This window comes from Clinocottus analis, unplaced genomic scaffold, assembly GCF_023055335.1.
Source record: "Clinocottus analis isolate CAN_PGR_092001 unplaced genomic scaffold, fCliAna1.0.p SCAF_18, whole genome shotgun sequence".
Lineage (NCBI taxonomy): Eukaryota > Metazoa > Chordata > Actinopteri > Perciformes > Cottidae > Clinocottus > Clinocottus analis.
In genome coordinates this window covers 11,860,445-11,879,660 of record NW_027175909.1, presented here as the reverse complement: position 1 = coordinate 11,879,660, position 19,216 = coordinate 11,860,445, and the positions used below count along the sequence as shown (strand labels likewise).

General features: G+C 41.1%; 2 protein-coding genes across 5 annotated transcripts; one reads left to right on the top strand and one right to left on the bottom strand.

Annotated features, from left to right (window-relative positions):
- Positions 1-33: 33 nt before the first annotated feature.
- Positions 34-9,872, bottom strand: u2surp (U2 snRNP-associated SURP domain containing). 3 transcript variants are annotated; one of them, XM_068581539.1, is made up of 26 exons: positions 9,795-9,872; positions 8,883-8,981; positions 8,660-8,771; positions 8,400-8,524; positions 8,229-8,299; positions 7,987-8,075; positions 7,809-7,844; positions 7,621-7,703; positions 7,186-7,351; positions 6,759-6,970; positions 6,312-6,355; positions 3,737-3,841; positions 3,579-3,645; positions 3,304-3,467; positions 2,990-3,152; positions 2,801-2,880; positions 2,620-2,707; positions 2,368-2,505; positions 2,046-2,235; positions 1,839-1,919; positions 1,681-1,732; positions 1,429-1,576; positions 1,213-1,323; positions 1,000-1,127; positions 703-888; positions 34-564 (listed from the first exon to the last, which is right to left on the bottom strand). In XM_068581539.1, exons 1-26 carry the CDS (start codon positions 9,837-9,839, stop codon positions 429-431), a joined length of 2,919 nt encoding a protein of 972 aa, XP_068437640.1. In that variant the 5' UTR covers positions 9,840-9,872; the 3' UTR covers positions 34-428. The 3 variants fall into 3 exon arrangements, with proteins under 3 accessions (XP_068437640.1, XP_068437639.1, XP_068437641.1); XM_068581538.1 differs by lacking the exon at positions 7,809-7,844 and having other exon boundaries at positions 9,795-9,840; XM_068581540.1 differs by lacking the exons at positions 6,312-6,355; positions 7,186-7,351; positions 7,621-7,703; ... (5 more) ...; positions 8,883-8,981; positions 9,795-9,872 and having other exon boundaries at positions 6,759-6,891.
- Positions 9,873-10,800: 928 nt separating this feature from the next.
- Positions 10,801-18,979, top strand: pcolce2b (procollagen C-endopeptidase enhancer 2b). 2 transcript variants are annotated; one of them, XM_068581435.1, is made up of 9 exons: positions 10,801-11,062; positions 11,337-11,445; positions 11,811-12,066; positions 13,196-13,320; positions 13,858-13,994; positions 14,088-14,251; positions 15,138-15,221; positions 17,373-17,540; positions 17,893-18,979. In XM_068581435.1, the coding sequence occupies exons 1-9, from the start codon at positions 10,929-10,931 to the stop codon at positions 18,021-18,023; spliced, it is 1,308 nt and encodes a 435-aa protein (XP_068437536.1). In that variant the 5' UTR covers positions 10,801-10,928; the 3' UTR covers positions 18,024-18,979. The 2 variants fall into 2 exon arrangements, with proteins under 2 accessions (XP_068437536.1, XP_068437537.1); XM_068581436.1 differs by lacking the exons at positions 15,138-15,221; positions 17,373-17,540; positions 17,893-18,979 and adding an exon at positions 14,757-14,953 and having other exon boundaries at positions 14,088-14,255.
- Positions 18,980-19,216: the final 237 nt, after the last annotated feature.

The window sequence follows — 19,216 nt, the reverse complement described above, 5'->3', positions numbered from 1 at the left end:
TGACTAATTAAAACTTTGAATGTCCACATCGTGTTTGATTTAAAAATGACATTTGTTTATTAGGAATCCTTTTTTATGTTAACTACAAAAACAGAAAATGACAGCATGAATGACTATTGTCATATCACTCTGTTCGGGTGTGGTCTACCACATGGATGATTCCATTGGGACGTGTTGGGGAATCAGGACACACACAAAGCACATTATTTTTTTTTGTACAATATAAAACAGTAATGGCCCCATCCATTTTGATACAGCTGATGGCAACCCATGCAACACTCCACTCTTCATTATCTATACATTAACATTTGGGCAGAGATCTTCAGCTACCAAATCATTCAGTCAATCTTTTATACAACACGGCGCAGAAAAGGGAAAAATGAAGAGGGAGGATAATAGGCTGATTTGAAGGGTGAACGAAAAATGTGTCAGTGTTTGCTCTTCTTTGATTTTTTATGAGACCGGTGCGGTGACTTTGATTTGGAGCGGGACTTCTTTGTCGATTTCTTGGGCGTCTTGGAGCGCGACCTCCTGGATCGTTTGGGTGTGCGAGGTGAGGGTGATCTAGTGAGACAAAAAGGACGTTTCAACTCAACCACACTGCGATTCATACAAAACGTAATCTTGCATGGAAAGACTTATCCCCCACATAATCATTCTGGTATACGGCTCTAAAAACATGAGCGGAAGCACTCGTCTCACCTCTTTGAGGATTTTTTGTTGCTTGCTCGCGGGGAGTCTTTATGGGTGGAGCGGGAAGATGTGTCTTTAGAGTACGAGCGGTCGGAGCGTTCTGATTTTTCGGACCGCTCTGAACGGGGTGAGGATGACCGGCCTCGTCGGGTGCTACTCCTTGTTGGACTCGGTGACCCGCTGTGACGCCGCTTCCTACGAACCGGAGAGGAGAAAATATCCGTCGGATAGTTAAACGAATCCCATGTTTTATAAATTACACCTGAAGTGATTGTTGACACGCAGCTTGCCAACTGGTTGACTCACCTTTCTTTCCTGGTTGGCGTGTCGTCCTTTTCTTTTTCCTTTTTCAAAGCGTTCAAACGAGCCTCAGCTTTCTCCTTCTCTTTCTTCTCCTTCTCTTTCTCCCGTTCAAGTTTCTCTTTTTCCTTTTCCTAAAATAAATTAACCCAATTTTTAATTTCAATTACTATATTTGATATCATCTATAGTCAAATCCACAGAGCCCAACTTCAATACCTTTTGTAGTAATTTGTCCCTGTAGTGTTCCACCTGCTCCAGAAGACTCTGCCCAGGCTTCTTCGGCCGTTTTCCAGACTCCAGCTCATCCTGGAACTTCATGACCTTAACCTGGGTGGACACCAAAGGAAAATGGTCAAAACAATACATTTTATCAGCATGCAAAACCCCACAAATATCCTGATGCTATGGGGCCTTCTAATAATTACAAAGTACCTCTATTTCTCTGAGCTTTGTGCGTTTCTCCTCGTTCATTTCAGACATTTTGGCCTTGATGTCCGAGTCCTCTCTGATGGGGTTTGAGTAGCTCTGATTATCATCCGATCGAGGGCTCCTGTCATCATAGTCACTGTCCTCCTCGTCCCTTCAGAGTTGGAAACAGTTGAGTAAAAAAGGTGCAGCGACGCATTTTCAGAAAACATTTCAGGAAGATGTTCTCTCAGAAGATGGCAGACAAATAAAACTTACTTTTTTGTTTCTTCTGGCTGCTCAAATGCCTCCCATTTTGAAGTTGTCACAGCTATAGAGCAAACAAAAGTTAAAACGGCAACTAAGAATGCCAACAGCCAAATTGGTGATGAAGGATGAATGTAGTTTAGTAGTTTAATGCCACCTAAATGTCTCACCTTGAGCTTGTAACTCTGTATCATCCACTGCCTCCCATTTTGAGGGTGCTACTTTGAAGGTTGCATCCTTGGACGGATCCACTATGAAAACCAGAAAAATAGCAAGAAAGTTAGCAACTTTACAAGAGCAGCATACAGCAGAGCACGTCGGACTGAAATCCTTAACAACCATCTCAAAGAAGCTGTGTGGGCCTCTGCTTAACTCACAAGGTATCCCGTCTATGTCTTCTTCCATTGGCTTGATAGGCACACCATCTAGGTCATCTAGGGGCGCTCCGTCAATAGGAGCTCCATCAATGGGCCCGGCGTCAATCGGCACCCCGTCCACGTCCTCCAGCAGAGTTTCATCTCCGTACTCCCCGATTGGAGCCCCATCAATGTCCTCTGCTTGCTCAGCCTGGACCAAAAGATGGCACGCAACACAAAACAGTAATCAAGCTCGAGGAAATCAGGGTATAGGGTTGGAAAGCAAAAGTTATAGGATCATTTTTAGAATATTATTATGGTCAAGTATTGTTCCGTCGTGTACCTCCACAATGACGACAGGGGGTTCCTTCTCTGCAGCGAGATTAACGAGACCCAGGAAGATGTTCTGCAGCTTGATGAGGAAGGGGTCTGGGTACACAGCCCAGTCCTCCCATGCCCGGAAACACGCCATGACTCTTTGCTGCCACGAGGAAGAAAAGTAGGACGATGGTTGAGTGACATAATGTTGCTGACAAAGCGATAGTGGTAAATCATTTCTGTTTAGTTTTAACAGCGGGATTTGGAGGTTTTGTACCTTAAAGTTCTCGCTCTGAAGGTGGCCCTGTATCGATTTGTATGTTGCGTTGAGGTCAGCAAAAACCTGGCAGAGCTTCGTCTCAAAACTGTTGCGAGGGGAAGAGCACGAATGTGAATTTGAAACAGAAGTAGGCGGCTGTGGTATTCCCATCTTAAATTGACTGCAGTGTAATACTCACTATTTTCTGTAGTAGGACGCATTGGACACTTTGGCAGAAGAGTTGTACAGCACGTCAGAAACTAGATATAACCGAGCAATCTGAAATGTAAAAGAGAACATTTTCTTTTATTTGTTCCACAAGAAAATCTGCACAGAATTTGGATGTTGTGCCCTTTTCTTTGCAAAGAAAATTGCCGCTTCATCTTGCCTTCTTGGGAAGAGGGGTTTTGAGGATGGAGAGAGACTCCGTGACGCACTCCACAATCTCTTCAGCGGCTTCAGCACGGCCGAGACAAAACAACATGGCTTCTGCTATGTCTCCCCTCCTGGGCGTCATAGCACGAAGCATCTCCTCTAGTTTGTCCCGCTCGCTGCAGAGATGAGGAACAATAAATATGGATCCAACCAACTGCAATAGCATTTATGCATACCGTTTGATGACTCATGAGATGATACAGTTTAGGAATACAACTGAACATTTAAAAAAAAAAAAAAAAGTAAATCATAAGGAAATGGTCTTACTCCACTTTCAAGCAGCCTTTCCTGCTCCCGTCCTCGTCTTCCTCCTCTTCCTCACCGTCATCATAAGGACCATGGAGGTATGGATTAAGAGGAGGCGGATGCCATAAGGAGCCATTCTTAAACATCCTAAAGTCCTCTGTTTTCCATTTAACTGGTGCTTCACCCTGAGCAAGTAATTTACAGTTAATATCAAAACCTGCTGGACAGTGATCACATCATTTCATTTGTCTTCGATGTGGTTACAGTACCACTGAAACGTTATAATTCAAACAAACCTGTAGTATGGTGTAGAGCTTCCACCGATAGTATACATGTGCTGGGCTTTGGTTCTCAAATAGAAACCTGGAAGAAATCAGAAACATGAGCATGCAAATACTGTGAACGACTGAAATGCTAAACAGGCAAGACATTACTGATGAGCAGTGGCGCTGACCTGTACATAGCATTGTTGATTTCTCTGTTCATGATCATGGCTTCAAACATTGGGCCTTCACGCACCACAAACTCGATCATTCGGTGGATGAGAGAGAGTAAATTCCTACAAGAAAAACACAGTTAAAGCAAACGGATTCAGACAGGCCTGACTATTGACCACTACAAAAGCCTGTCTGTTGAAAGTTTCATTTTGCTCGGTGGTTTGACACTCTGAACAGCCGCCTCTTGACCGACCCGACGCATAATTAACAATTGTGGATGATCATTACTGCAGATGTGACATGCAGCAGGCTGTAACTGAATAGTACTTGTTATAATGTACCTGGCAGAACTCGTCACTTCAATGACTCGGCCAAAATAACAAACTATTCATTACTCATTTATTGTGACGGGTAAAGTGAGGCGTATTTTAATGAACAACTGTCCAAGAGTGTCACATAACCAGGCATAAATAAAACGTAACCTGAGCCTATGTATAACATCAACACATAAATGCTGCCAAAAAAACAAACTTAAATGACAACGAAAGTTACAGTAAACCTTTTGATAACACTTTCTAGAACCCATGTCTATGACCCATGATAAAACATACTTATGCGTTATAATCAATACTGTGAACTGAGTGTAAGCAGAATCAAACCAGAGACTATTTCACCGTAGTGTCCACGAGCCAGCTCAGGTTTGTTTTCCCCCGTGAGTAAGAGTGCAATTCTTCGCTGCGAGACTTGATACTAACGTATATATGAATGACGTCATCAACAAATAAAATATGGTAATCACCATCTTGGCAGTGACAACCATAACCCTTTAAACAGGAGAGTTATATGAAAATATTCCTGCTTTAAAATGGTTATGAACGGGTAAACAGGCTGTAAACATGTTTATTTCTACTGTAAAAGTGGGTATTTCAACATGGAGGTCTCGAGAGATCGATTTGCTTTTAGAGTCAGACTCCTGTGGCCATTTGATGAACTGAAGGTTTTTGGATTTATTTCTCACCAGAGGTGCAGCTTGGGCAAAATACTACCACAAATTAAATCTATGCTCTACTCTGTAACTGTAGAAGTTGTGTCAAAACGACAATTAATACACCTATGAGGCATAAGTATATTTTACAAATGTTTGACCAATCAATGTTGAAATGCATTGTGTTATTATTGGTACGTGGTAATTGTTTGCTGTCAGAATAGTGAAAGATTTATCACGAAATTTAAGCAAGGGCAATATATCTATAGAGTGATGATCTATTAGATTATTGTGAAAAAGAATTAGGAGTATTTACGACTGCCTATAACAATATAGTGCTATAAGCCAATTAATACGTATTATATAAATTTATATTATGCATTATAGACATGGAATCAGAGAAAGTGTTACCAAACCTTCATAGTAATTAAGAAATATTGAAAAAAACAAAAAGTAGTTGATACGTTTTTCCATCAAGTTTGTGCCTGTGTTCTTTAAGGATACAGTGCAACAGGTTTTAATTGCATTGCACTGCATGGACCCCTTTCTTTGAAATCTTCCTAAATTCAAATTTTTAAAAAAATGGGCAAAAATTATATCAACAAGGGCAACAGGTGAAGCTGAAAATCTTGGGAAAGTAGGAGCGGGACATTGACAAGACACTGTATTAACTGAACAATCTGTAAATACAGTGTCTCTCAATCCCCACGTATGTCCTGACTACGTGATGTGAAGAAGAACCAAAGCAGTACAGGATTGATGGCCTAAATAGGCTAAACATGATATGTGCTGGAGGAGTTGGTAAAAACTAAATACAGTGCAAATGAGATCACTTAAAGTTCCTGTGTGACAATTTTGGGGAGATATATGGTGCAGGCTGCATACAATTAGCCTAAAGTGTCCAACAAGACAAAGGATGTCTTTCATTTGACAACACAGAATACATTTACTTGTATTGGAGCCGATCGTACCAATGGCGGGGTAAAATTCAGTATACTTTCCCAATCCATCCCATGATGCTTTTCAGGTCCCTCGCTGCTGCAGACAGTTCAACTTGTGCTGCTCACCAAGGCCAATGTCAAAGGTCATATATATAATAATAGTGGCAGGTTTGGATTTGTTGGCAGGGGCCAGATTTACTGAGCTCCTAATAGAGTGACAGAGGCCAAGGGGGTAGACGGTCTGAGTGAGCAATGGTCAGAAAGCAAGATTTCACAACTACAGATCTAGAATCAGCTGATTATGTATGCGGCAGAGAAACGTGCCAAAAGGTTTTTTAAAAACACACACAATTAAATGTTGATGTATGGAGTGGAACCGTGATGGACTAAATTCATGACTAAATAAGCACTAACATGATGTTTTTGCTACATACTGTAAAGGAAACATGAGTGATGGAGTGTGAAAGAGCAATGTACAAAACAAACGTGTTGGTCAGTATTAGTCTATCTACTGATATGATGACATCATACAACAGCCTCAACCATTGCTCACCCATACTGACCAGACCCCTGTAGCATGCAGTGATCAATTGATCAAACTTTAGCTTCATTATGGGATGTTTTTTCTAAGTTTGTACACCAATTTAAAAAAAGAAAAACATGTACCTTTCTGTTGGGATAACCACTTTGACTATGGCTTGCGACAGAGTCTGTATATGAAGTCACATCAGATAATAAACATAGAATGTGAGTATTGTTAAAAGGCAACAGGTGAAAAATATAAAAAATGCATTTTAAAGTGCAAATAGACAACAACTTTCCTTTACTGCCGTCAGTTTTACTAATAGCCAAATACCCCTGACACTGGATTCATTAACCATAAAAACCTCTCTGTAAGACTGAGAATTTTTCCACAAGCTAACATTTCCTTATACCCACACTTTAATATATAGTGCAAAACTAGTTTAATTCAGCAAGACAAAACTATCACTTGCATAAATGGAATAAAACATGTACTGACTGCTCATAATAAAAGGCTAACATCTTACCAGCTGAATTAACAAAACAATGCCATAACCCATGAGAAAATCCTAGGCTGACATGTCAAGTTACCTTCTCAAACTCCTCCTTGTTTTTAGGTGGAGGAAGCATGGGAGCGGTGGGGTTCTTTAGCCTCTCCCGGGGCTGTGCATTGAAGGGTAGGCCAGAGGGAGGTGGGGGAAGTGTGTGCTCCATCATGGAAGGAGGGATGTAGATTGGGTGGGGTGGGATGGGCACTCCTTTGCCCCATCCTAATTTCATCTCAAAGTTCATTATCATCTTTCCTGTACGGAGAGTATAAATATTAATTAAAAATAAATATACACTATTGCTTTGAAATGTGGAGTCACCTGATATATTGATAATTTAAACAGTATAATACAGACAACAATTGTATTATTTACATTTTGAAATAGTTTTTGTTAATAGTTATTATAGTGAATGTTGGCAAAGTGTTACTCTTTAATCCACACACACAACAAAAATAAAGTTAATTTACCATTTAGGTTCTTGAGTGCTCTCTCAGCATCCCTCCTGTTCATGAAAGCCACAAAACCACAGTTCCTCTCCCGAGCCCTCTCCTCGTCCGTTCTCGGCCACATGATCTTCACACTGGCCAGCGGACCATAACGGCCAAACTCTTGACACAGCATCTCCTCATTCATCTAAAATGCAAAAGTTATGCGGGTATGTTATAAATGTATAAATTGGCATTTTCTAATATCTGTACAACATAAACACTTGAAATTAGGACTATAAACAACAATTTGAAAATATTGTTGTTTTTTTTCGAATACGTATTACAATTTATGTTGACAGCCCTAAAAGTAACACGCTTAAATCATGCTCTTCTAATGACAGCAAAGCTATGTCAGTCAGTGCTTAAGTTCAGTTCCTTTTTCACCACTTCATATATGTTTGGACAGAAATTAACCTGTGGATTGATGTTTCCGAGATACAAGTTGGTAGTGGATGGGTCTCCAACATCATGGGAACCTGGCGCACAATCATCCAAAACTGCAGAAACAGAAAAGAAAAGATTTTCCTTTGGTGTTTGACAGGACAACATATTTTCTTAGCAAGATGAGGATATTCACAGCCACAATTATGAGTCAAAATTACCACTGGACGGACGGTTTCTTCTTGAAGAACCATCCGCTAAAAGAAGCAGAAATGCAGTATAAATTTTGTTTCAGGGCAAAAGTAGACGGGGCTGGGTGAGTAGATTAAGGCGTGCAGGACGGCGCCATTTCAGGCCAAGTTAGTAAATGTAACAGTCGCGAAGCTTTTTGACACGTACCTGAGCGTCTTCCATCCGCGCCCGAGAGAGGTTCGAAGCGACTAACGCGTCCTTTCAGCTTGTGTCTTTCATCCCTTTCTTCCTGTATTCTGCAGGAATGAGCAAACAAAATAATTATTATTTTCAATATACACATTCTTACTTTTGGAATAGCACTATTCCCAACAGTAACACCTGGGAACACTCGTTTCCACTACGCTAAACAGTTAAAAGATCAAAAAGGTTACTATACTGGAACTCACTGTTTTAGTTCTTCTTTGAAGAGCTCCAGGTTGCTCTTCTTTTTTTCCTTCTCAGTATTTTTCTTTACAGGCTGAAATACACATGTGGAAATAATACCAGCAGAGTCAATAACAAAGCATCATTAACTACAGCATTTACAAGATAGGATACTTGACTGCGACAGTACTTACATTTCTTTTGTCCAATGCTAAAAACTGAGGTGGGGTATCCAGAGGCAAAAGGCCTTTTGTTTGGTTATCAAAACGTGACTTGGGCTTGTACAATTTTCCTTTCTTCTCATCCGCAGCAGCCTCCTCTGAAAGGTGAAAGAGTTTGTTTGTTATTCCACTACAGTTACATCAAGTAATGGATGGAGGATGTTGAGAACTGAGATTGTGCCCAAACACATGATGTAACATTACACGTAATGTATATAATAGAAATGTTGTACCTTTTGATGCATTTGCAATACCACCACGGACAAAGGCCTTGACTTTGCCATCCCCTCCTTCAAAAGCAGCAAGAAACTCCTCATAAATCTCTGCTGCTGCCCGCTCATCCTCCTGAACACAGAAACCAGTGTCAACATACATAAACACATGTATCATCTAACAGACAAGCATTGTTATGTGTACCCAGTTACCACAGATCATATAGATGATGCCAATACTTACTTTTTTCTTTATTTCATCTTGTTCCTTCTTGCTTAGGGTCCTCTTTGCCACTGCCATTTTGCCAATGCTGAACGACTTCAATTTGCTCTCAAGCAACGCCTGTCGATGTAAACAAACCGTGGTTGGCTTTCAACGGGTATTTTGTAATCACGCAATTCAACTCTAAATTGTAGTACATATCATATACACAGCTCGCCACACGGATCAATATTACTCAAGATAGTATTCATTATTATTATTTAGATGAGTGAGAAAGTGTGACAGCGATCATGTTGACAGGTAGGTTACGCGGGATCCATTAGCGGAACCACTCGCGCTAAACCGCAAAGTGGGCTGTGTCCACTTGTAGATTGGAAACCACCAAACATTTGACGATGATTCTGCACGTTGTAAATACTGCATGTGTTAAACTAAGTTGCATCCGGACATCAGGATGTAAATACAACTGATCAAAATGACCCAGAGGCCTAAACAAGCCACCGACTGAACGCAATAATCTGCGAATGACTGAAACAAGGACCCAGCTAAGGCTCACATATTGTTAGGCCCGAGTTACAAAATATTACATTAAACCCCTTCTTCTAATTTAAACATATATTAACTAAACTTTGTTCTAGTGTCTGTCTGGATCACAATTAGCTTATGTGCAGTGCTAACAGTACTTCGTTTTTGGGTCAACCGCCCCGACTAGTCCTTCTTGTTAGCAACATCGCTTAGCTTAGCTAAACTAGCCAGTGTGGATAGCTTTAGCACGGTGGTAGCCAACTACCACCGTTGCGCACTCTCGTAACTCGAGTCTCCTACGTGCTTTAGATAGATAAACAGTCAAGGTTGTTCAGGCATACAAATATTTACATCGTTTCATTGCAACAGAAAATACCTAGCTAATGCAAGTACAAACGGTAAATTCACCTTCGCGCTAGCTTTCTGAGAACCACCAGGCGTTCGGTCCGCCATCTTTTGTTTGACTAAAATAAAATCGATCGTCGAATACAAGATAGCGGCAAACGTGAAACTCCAGGCGACACAATCAGTCATCGAATCAATGATGGGCTAAACTTATTTTCACTGTCACTTTTTGTTGCTGATATTTACATGGAAAACAAACCAATAAAAAGAATTGGAATCTTTTATGAAAATTTGAAATGTTTTTTTTTTTAGAGATAATGATTTCTCATTTTACATGATAATTGTCACAAAGTGGCTCATATTTGTAGCTTCGCATATGCATATGCGCATATGCATATGTATATGATGCACGATCTTAATCTGTAGAGCAATTTAATTGATGTATGCAAATAACAGTGAATTTGTATAAGACCGTTTAATTAAGGACATGTGTGACAACTACTGCTTGTACCTTGGCTAGTCCAGCAGGTGGTGCTCTCCTCTCTATCGCTCTCATTGTATATCTATATCTATCTAGAAGTATCTCTGTTACCGTTAGAATAATATTATTCTGACAACATCCAGTTTACAGCTATACCTATTTGAACATATATGCATACATTGAATGGTGCTTCAAGCTGGTATAATGTGCAATCATGTTTTTTAAACAAACAGCTGCCACAGTTATCCTCTGTCACATCTGCCAGTATACTGTTTATCTCATGGCACATGTGATCTCTGCTATATATATATATATATATATATTAAATGGAATACCAAACCAGTCATGTATGACTTCGGGAGTCAAGTTTATTCATGCCAACCTCCTTGAAGGTTTTTTAGGCCAGGTGTCGTAGGAAACTAATGCGAGACCTCAAACCCTCCCAGTGCTTCTGTATTTTTTCTCTCTCTCTCTCTCTCTCTCTCTCTCTCTCTCTCTCTCTCTCTCTCTCTCTCTCTCTCTCTCTCTCTCTCTCTCTCTCTCTCTCTCTCTCTCTTTCTCTCTCTCTTTTAAAAAGCAGCAGCCTGTGCTCCGTCCCTCCTTTACACGCAGAACAAACGCTATATTCATCTGCTCCGGGTTGCAGTTATACTGAAACTCCCTGCAGGAACTCCCGGGGAGCCGACTTTGCGCCACCGTTTGAGCAGCTGAACACAATGCCATTCATGTCACGGGTCGAAAACAGGCGAAGAGCCTGCTCCGTTAACCAAACTATGTGGAGAACATGCAGTGTTTTTTGCGCATGGAGTCTACTGTTCTTGACAGAGGTTTGCGCGCAGTCTCAGCAGAGGTACACCTTTATTTGATTTATTCACGTTCAATCGATTTGAAAGCTTTGTGAGTGAGCAAGGTGTCAGGGATCTCGTGTGGCGTGTGGACTGGAGTTTATTTTGAGGAATTTCTCTGCAGTCCGGAGTGCCTCCAGTCAGGACATGTGGCGCATTGAATTAAGTCTGCGTTAAATCAACCGCAGGCTGTCGTTAACGTTGGCACATGTTTATTGCTTTCACACACCATCAACATGTGATATTTTGGAAATAGTAAACCTTCTCTCCCCCATCCAGACCAACGTTCACATGCGGCGGGAATATTACAGGGGACTCTGGAGTAATCGGGAGCCAGGGGTACCCAGGAGTTTACCCTCCAAATACCAAATGTGTGTGGAGAATCACAGTGAGTGCCATTTCATATTCACGTATTCATTCATATTCATATACAGAGCAAACAATATAATGATGTGATTCTCTAACTCCAAACTCCCAATTTCCTTCTAAAAATACACCACAGCCAGCTTAATGCGGTTTTTGCTGACTGGCTCCCTCCATTACATGACTGTAGATGTAAACAGTCAAGGTGTTGGCTGGACCAAGTTGCATTTTGCCTTTACATAAGTCAGACCTGTCCAAAATATGTTTTTAGTGTCTGCTATGACATGTGAATACCATAGCTTTACATCATTTAAAACAACAGCAACATTCTACTGCTCTCATATTGATGTACGCGTAACCCTGAATGCCCTCTCGTTAATTCACACCCAGGTCCCTGAGGGAAAGGTAGTGGTCCTGTCATTCCGCTTTATTGACTTGGAGAACGACAACCTGTGCCGCTACGACTATGTGGACGTATACAGTGGCCATGTCAGCGGGCAGAGACTCGGTCGCTTCTGTGGGACGTTCAAGCCAGGAGCACTGGTTTCCACGGGCAACAAGATGCTCCTACAGATGATATCTGATGCCAACACAGCTGGGAGTGGCTTTCTGACTGTTTTCTCTGCTGCCAACCCACATGAAAGAGGTAGGCAAATACGGGAAGAAGAAGCTTCGAGAATAGCCTTGGCATGCTGGCTCTTATATTGCTGCACTACACCGAGGTGCCGAGGTGTAGCGAATACCTTGCTGCTACCAAAGCAGGTAATAGCCAGACACGTGGGACTGCGTCTCAGCCATGACTCCCTTCTTAAAGGAATCTGATAGAGGCCTAGGAGTGTGTAAGTCTCTTAAAAACAAGTTAACAAGGCTGTACAACACAAGTTGCTACAGTGAGGTCATTGCATGGTCCCACGATACCCAGACAGACAGAGAAAAAATGACTTTCCTCAAGCGGAATTCAGTTTCTAGACATGCAGATATGCAGTAAACAAAAGGAAGTATAGGTTGTCTTCAGCATCATTAAAAATGGTGAGCTTTGTGAGTTTCACTTTTCAGAGACAAGACTAGTTTTAGGCTCCAAAAGGGAGGAATATCTTAACACTTTTCACAGTATGATGTGGAATTTCTCACTGACATTTTGTGGAACATTTTAGTAGAAGGCGCAGGTCAAAAGTATTACTTAGAGTTGAATGAGCCTCTTCCTCTTGGCAGGGTTGCAAAGTCACTTCTTCTGATTTTGTGGAATTTTAATGGCTGGTGCTCTGTACCCAAGAAGCTGACAGCTGTGATGGATACTGTCTATTTAACTGACCGTTCTGGCACTACACAATGGATGGAAGTGGACTGTTGCCATCCCGTCTTTTAGCGTTGTCAAAACTGCACAGCACAACATTTGCTAAGTGTCTATTTTCGTCACTGTGCTCAATTGCACTTCTTCGTGTTGGAAAGAAAACATCCATCTAAGTGTATGTTACAAAGAGAACGAGTGTTCAAGAGATTTTGTCTGAACAAGTTGTGTTATTATTAAACTGATGCATACCGTCTTTTTTACACTGTCCACTGCAGGACGAATGACTGACTTACTTTTCAGGGTGCACATTATGACAAAGAAGGCAATGAGAGCTCCTATCACAGTACTGGGACATTACAGGATCATATAAAGTTTCTGGTTAAGAATGATGATAATACCCGGATCATTCCCCTCAAACAGGACAGATAATTTGCAGATAATTCCTGGTGACTCTCCGAGGTTAATATATGTCATTCCTCCACAGGTGACCAGTACTGTGGAGGTAGATTGGACAAGCCCTCTGGGTCTTTCAAAACCCCCAACTGGCCTGAGAAGGACTATCCTGCTGGAGTCACCTGCTCCTGGCACATAGTTGCACCAAAGAACCAGGTCAGAGTGTTCAAAAATATATTTTCTTACTAAAAGGAGATGTTAAATGAAAGTTTTTAAAGGAATACATATGTAGTAAAATGTAGCTATTGAACAGCTTAAGCATTAATAAAGCATAAAACATGTATGACAAGTTACCACAGTCTGTTTACACGTCTTAGGGAATAAATACAAGTTGTATAAAGCCTTTTGTGACTCTAGCATAAGTGCCCTTGTATTGTGGGTAATGTAGGCACCAGGTTTCAAAAGAATAATGCATGGACTAAATACATATATCTCTAATTCTCATGTGTTCATTTTGCCATTTTTTTTCCTTTCAACTGCCCGACAAGACCTCGACATTGTTGTCGAAGTGCAATGCTAAATTGTGAGGTGTTCTTTTAGGACAGCGCAATGTGCAAATGGGTGTGGAACAAGACTATGTCATCTCACAAATGATAGGGTACCCTTTAGTCAAACAGCCTACCTCGATAGCCCTATTACAGGCTTTTGTTGCATTAAAAGAACATTTTCTTTGCGGTGTGTCTCCTGCGGCAGATTATTGAAGTCAAGTTTGAGAAGTTTGATGTGGAAAGAGATAACTACTGCCGCTACGACCACGTCTCCATTTTCAATGGGGCGGAAATCAACGATGCCAAGAGAATTGGCAAATATTGTGGCGACAGCCCCCCAGCGTAGGTGATTCTGATTTTATTTTCACTAAAACGCCCATCCTGTGAATTCCTCTCAGTTTACACTCAGTCTTGCTTGTCTGCGTTTCTTTGCAGGCCAGTGTTCTCAGATGGGAACCAGCTCCTCATCCAGTTCCTGTCAGATCTCAGTCTAACCGCAGACGGCTTCATTGGACACTACAAGTTCAGACCAAAGAAATTCCCCGTCACCACGATACCACCCACCACTACCACACAGCCAGTCACCACCAGGCCCATACGTAGGTAGCAACTTTTATCCAATAAAAACCTCTCGAGGTCTTCTCACATCTGTTTTTGTTGATGTAGCTATGCGACATGCTGGCTTTGCACTACTACTGGATACTCCTGCTAACATGTGGGCTTTATCTTTCACTTGGAAAGCAAGGGAAATCTTCAATCTTCTATTAGCAAAGTGAAGTGTACTGCTAGAGTTCTCTTAACACGATTAAAGCTTCAAAATTCTAACCATTTTAAATAAAATGTATAAAAGTGGTCCATTAAACAAAAAAAAGGTCAAGCTAAACTGTGAATCTTCACAATTTGACAATCTAAAGTACGTTAGTGGAGACTGCAGGTCTTATTACACATGTTCAAACACACCATAAAACATAAATTGCTCACCTTTCTTTTTGTGCATAGTTCATATATTAATTTGGGCATGTGTCCGCACCCAGAATTGGAGCTCGTTTTCATACTCAAACTCACATTCACACACGCTGTTGTTTTTGCTCTTCGTCAAGCCAGGTTATTTCGGCGCCTCCCTGCCATGATGTCATACTGTGACAGTTGCTTTCTGTTTGGTTCATCATTCCTGACTTTTCCTTCTCCAGTAAGAATAATATTGAGACTGTCACCTTGTATTTTCTTGGTTCTTCCCTTTATGGATTCTGTACTATATCTCTAACTCGAAAAACAGATGTTGCCTTCACGTTATCTCGCTATTTTACACCCTGCGCATTGTCTCCGAGGCTGACAGACTTTTCTTTTGGAGAGACTCTTGTGTTACTGAGAAAAATCTGTAAATAAACCACAGTAGAAACAGATGCAACCATAACTTACACACTTGCATCACTGGCAGGCAAAGATATAGAGACTGAATGTTGTTGTGTATGTGTGTCCCTGCAGCTCTGAAGTACTCGGTAGCCCTCTGCCAGCAGAAATGCAAAAGACGAGGAACACTTGAGAGCAATTACTGCTCCAGCAATTTTGGTAAGAACATCAGTGCTTATTGCAATTTATTTGAACCACATAAGCAACAGACCCTGATATATCCCAGTTATGGTAATGTTACTACTGTACATATTTACTGTTATTGTACATAAATGCAAAAGTAAACGCAGTACACATTCTTCAAAGATTCACAAATCTCCCATTACAAGCAGTTTACAGTCCTGGTCATGTCACTATTTGCTCTTCTGAAATCGCACTGCGCATCTCAAAGACTTCCTTGATAGCCTGTCAGGAAGTGAAGGGGTGTGTACAGTAGAACACAGTTACATCCAGTGTAAACACACGCACACACGCTCAGCCCCTGACTGTGGGTAAACTGTTGATAAATGAGCGTGTTGATTCAGCCTCGGCCTCCGTTTGCTACTCTCCTGCTCTCCGATGCTTTCCTCCTTTGAGATGTTTACCACATGTGTTAGGTTGGCATTTCAAAGAGTGCACTTGGAATTGCATAAGGAACTGAGGAACAAAGTGACCCGTGTGATGTGCCGGTGGAGTCAGCACACAATATGTGGCAACACATTTGAATGAAGTGACGAGACGGTACACTGATAGTTCCTCTGATGAACACTTCAAGCCATAAGTGTTGCTATTGTTTAATCATATAGTGTAATGTATGCGCTTTGAATTGTTAAAAGCAGTTTCCTAGTTTATATAACAATATCATCAGCTATAATAACATTACATTAAACAGGCAGTCCTCTGGCTATTCTCCTCCCTGTCAGGAAATGAAACCGTAGGGAAGTCCAGACATATTGGTACCATCAATGAAAAGAACTCTTTCCATACTGAATGAAACGTGATTCCCTGTCGCTCCACTGGCTAAAGGTCAAGTCCAGACAACAAATACTATTTATTTCTTTTACTTTTGAAGACCTGGGCAGACTAAACACACATTTGTGAGCATAACGACTATAAATAACTGAAATGCAGGAGTTAGAAATTCTGTATTCGGACAGATGACCTATAAGATGTGTTTTTTTATAGAGTTTAACAGTTTTAGTGTCGTTGTTTTGTTTACTAATGTCCTAAAACACACAAATACATTTGTGCTATCTGTTTTCTTTATATACTAGATTGTATAGTTTCTTATCAAGTTACCTTCACTGACTCAAAACCTTTGAACTGTCTGGTGGACAATTATGACATCACACATGTAACTTGTCACAGACAGGGCAAAAACCCTGGAAACACTTCACTTTGAAAGTAAGTGATATCCTTGATATGTTTTCTGAGTTTTTGTGAAGGGACTTTTCGCTCATGAAGCGATGAAGAAGCCATACAAAGGTCAAAGGGGGAGTGTTGAAAGCCTGTAAGGAGACGATGAGAGGCTGTGCTGTTAATTCACCCTGACGTCTTTACAGACAGGCCGCACTTCACAGACAAGAACGAACAGTACTTCACATTTATCTTGGATTATTGATGACGGCAATAAAAAAGCAGATTCCCATCACCACAGCTAGGGTCATGTTAAATTCCCCTCTTTAAATGCCAGGCTCCTCTTTCTCTGATGTGCTGAGATCTTCTCATTACACACATTTGCCCGACAGCGCTACATTAAATGGCAAATTACATGACTTTTTCTCTCGAGTCGGGCTGAAATCTTTGGCTTCCAGTAAGATAACATGAGTATTATAACTATCAGATGGATTGTCATGAAATGTGGTGAAGATATCCAGGGTGAACAGAGGATTCTTTCTACTTTGGTCATCCTCTGACTTTTCACCAGCAACAGATTCACGGACATATCTCATTGACAATCGTGGTTCCCAGAAGATGAAGCCGACTGACTGTGCGGGGATTCAGGATGAATTGTAGTAATTTGACTGATTCCCTGGCATTCCCATCAGCCTCAACTGTACTTTGTGCTTAGTTCTAATGGCTTATGTCAGCATGCTAACATGCTAAAAAGGCTGCCATGCCGGCATTTAGCTGAAAGCACCATTGTGCATAAACACAGCCTCACCTGGCTGTGATCGTATTATTGTCCTTCTGATATGAGTTAGCGACATCTTCTCTTACTCTTTTGTTTCTTTAAAGTGTCGTTGTGCCGCTGCTGTTGCTCTGCCTGAAGGTTTAGCTTTTGTTCTAACCACAACTATACCTGTGTGCGTGTGTGTGTGTCTGTGACAGTGATAACTGGGACAGTCATCACTGCTGTGATGAGAGGAGGAAGTATGTACGCCACCGTCTCCATCATCAATGTGTATAAAGAAGGCAGCCTGGCCATCCAGCAGGCGGGAAAGACCATGAGCACCAAGATCATTATCTTGTGCAAGAAGTGTCCGTTTATCAGAAGAGGTGAGTTCACAGAGTGCTGCCGGCCAAAACAAATGGCCCAAAAAGAAAAAGTATCCATATCCAGATGATGATAATCAAGAAAAGCTCCTGGCTGACTGTTTTGAATAACTTATGGCTCTGAGTTTGCCTCCTTCGCTGTGCCGTCGCGCTCAGTCGATAGAGTTTGTCCCAAGGTGCGAGGTGAGCGGCAGAACTCACTGTCCAAACAGTCGCCACATTAAATATGTTTATATGTATGCATATAAACATATGGCATACCGATCTGCCGCTGGGAGATTCTGATATTTGGCCTCCCTGAATGTCTCTGCCGTTCCGCCACTGCATTCAGGTGTTTTGTGTGTGACCTCACCAGGCTTGAACTACATCTTCATGGGCCAGGTGGACGAGGATGGCCGGGGGAAAATCGCCCCCCAGCACTTTGTTATGGCGTTTAAGACAAAGAACCAGAAGGGACTCAACGTTCTGAAAAACAAGCGGTGCTGAGATCCAGTATCGCCGAGGATTTCCACTGGACACGTTTGCTTGAAACTCAGCTGTGGATGGAAGCAATTAGGCGGAAAAAAATGATCTCTCAACAACACAAACGCAGGCCAACGACATAACTGAAACTGGATGCAAAGACGACAAAACAAAACATCTAATCTACATTATTCATTCAATTAAGCGCAACTTCGATTTGTGTGTTTATTATTTAGCTGCAGATCACATTAAGCACTTCTACTCTATTAGGACACCAGTCGTATTCGCAATCTCAGCAATCAAATGAGTTGCTTCCAATGCTCTTTCACAGTCCATTCTCACTCTGACTGGTCACATTCCTGTTACGCTCTGAGCAGGAATTTGAATTGTAGCCAGTAACAGGAGCCCAGAATATCAAGTATCACGATTCATAGAGATGTGCTTCATAAAACAAACATCAATCGTATTGTTTAAAACTTCCAGTGTCCACATCTGACCGTGTCCTGTGATGGGATTATTAGTTTCACATTGTTTCCACATTCTTTTCAGATGTTTCTATTTGAGTGAATAAATAGTGAGATTTATTATTTAGTATGCATTAAACAAATATAGTCCTCAATTTCCCAAGCTTAATGTCCATAGAAGATTTGTCACAGCTGATTGTTATTTTTTTAATGAAGGTAGTCTGGAGTTCATTTTTGCGAGTTTCATTTTAATGGCCAGGATTCGGACATTTTTTAAAGTGATGATGAAAAGTGCAATATTTAATATGTGGTTCTTTTTGAAAGATTCTATGCTAAAGCTCTTTTTCTTTAGTTTGTTTACAGATGCAAAGCACCGCTACCAGCATACATCATTTACTTGTTGTTTTTTTTAAAGGCAGAGGTATGAAATGAAACAATATTTTCATATGAAAAAGTCTGTGAATATTATTTATATTTTATTGTTTTCATCTTCCCAAATAAAACTCCTTGAACATATTCCTTATGTTTGTCGGTCTTTGTCCAATAACTTTCAGCTGGAAACCAAATATGTGGATTGGCCTGTTGAGAGAGGTCAAGGAAGCTATGCTAAGCTTGAGAATGGGTCAGGTGTGTGTAATGTGACTCTCACGTGGACCACAGTGGATTTTCTCAACTGAGTGGCCAAAAATCAGTTTTCAAGGAGATAAATCAAAAAAGGTAACAAAAAGCAACACTGGTATTCAGCAAAATCAG

Bases quoted from the DNA above. Each gene is read 5' to 3' on its own strand.
- u2surp (XM_068581539.1), bottom strand. From the start codon at position 9,839: ATGGCGGACCGAACGCCTGGTGGTTCTCAGAAAGCTAGCGCGAAG. The intron at 8,772-8,882 runs GTAAGTATTGGC...TTCTGTGTTCAG, and splicing joins AAGATGAAATAAAGAAAAAA to GAGGATGAGCGGGCAGCAGC. The intron at 3,153-3,303 runs GTAAGACCATTT...TCATCTCTGCAG, and splicing joins AAAGGCTGCTTGAAAGTGGA to CGAGCGGGACAAACTAGAGG.
- pcolce2b (XM_068581435.1), top strand. From the start codon at position 10,929: ATGCCATTCATGTCACGGGTCGAAAACAGGCGAAGAGCCTGCTCCGTT. The intron at 11,446-11,810 runs GTGAGTGCCATT...ATTCACACCCAG, and splicing joins AATGTGTGTGGAGAATCACA to GTCCCTGAGGGAAAGGTAGT. The intron at 13,321-13,857 runs GTCAGAGTGTTC...CTCCTGCGGCAG, and splicing joins TAGTTGCACCAAAGAACCAG to ATTATTGAAGTCAAGTTTGA.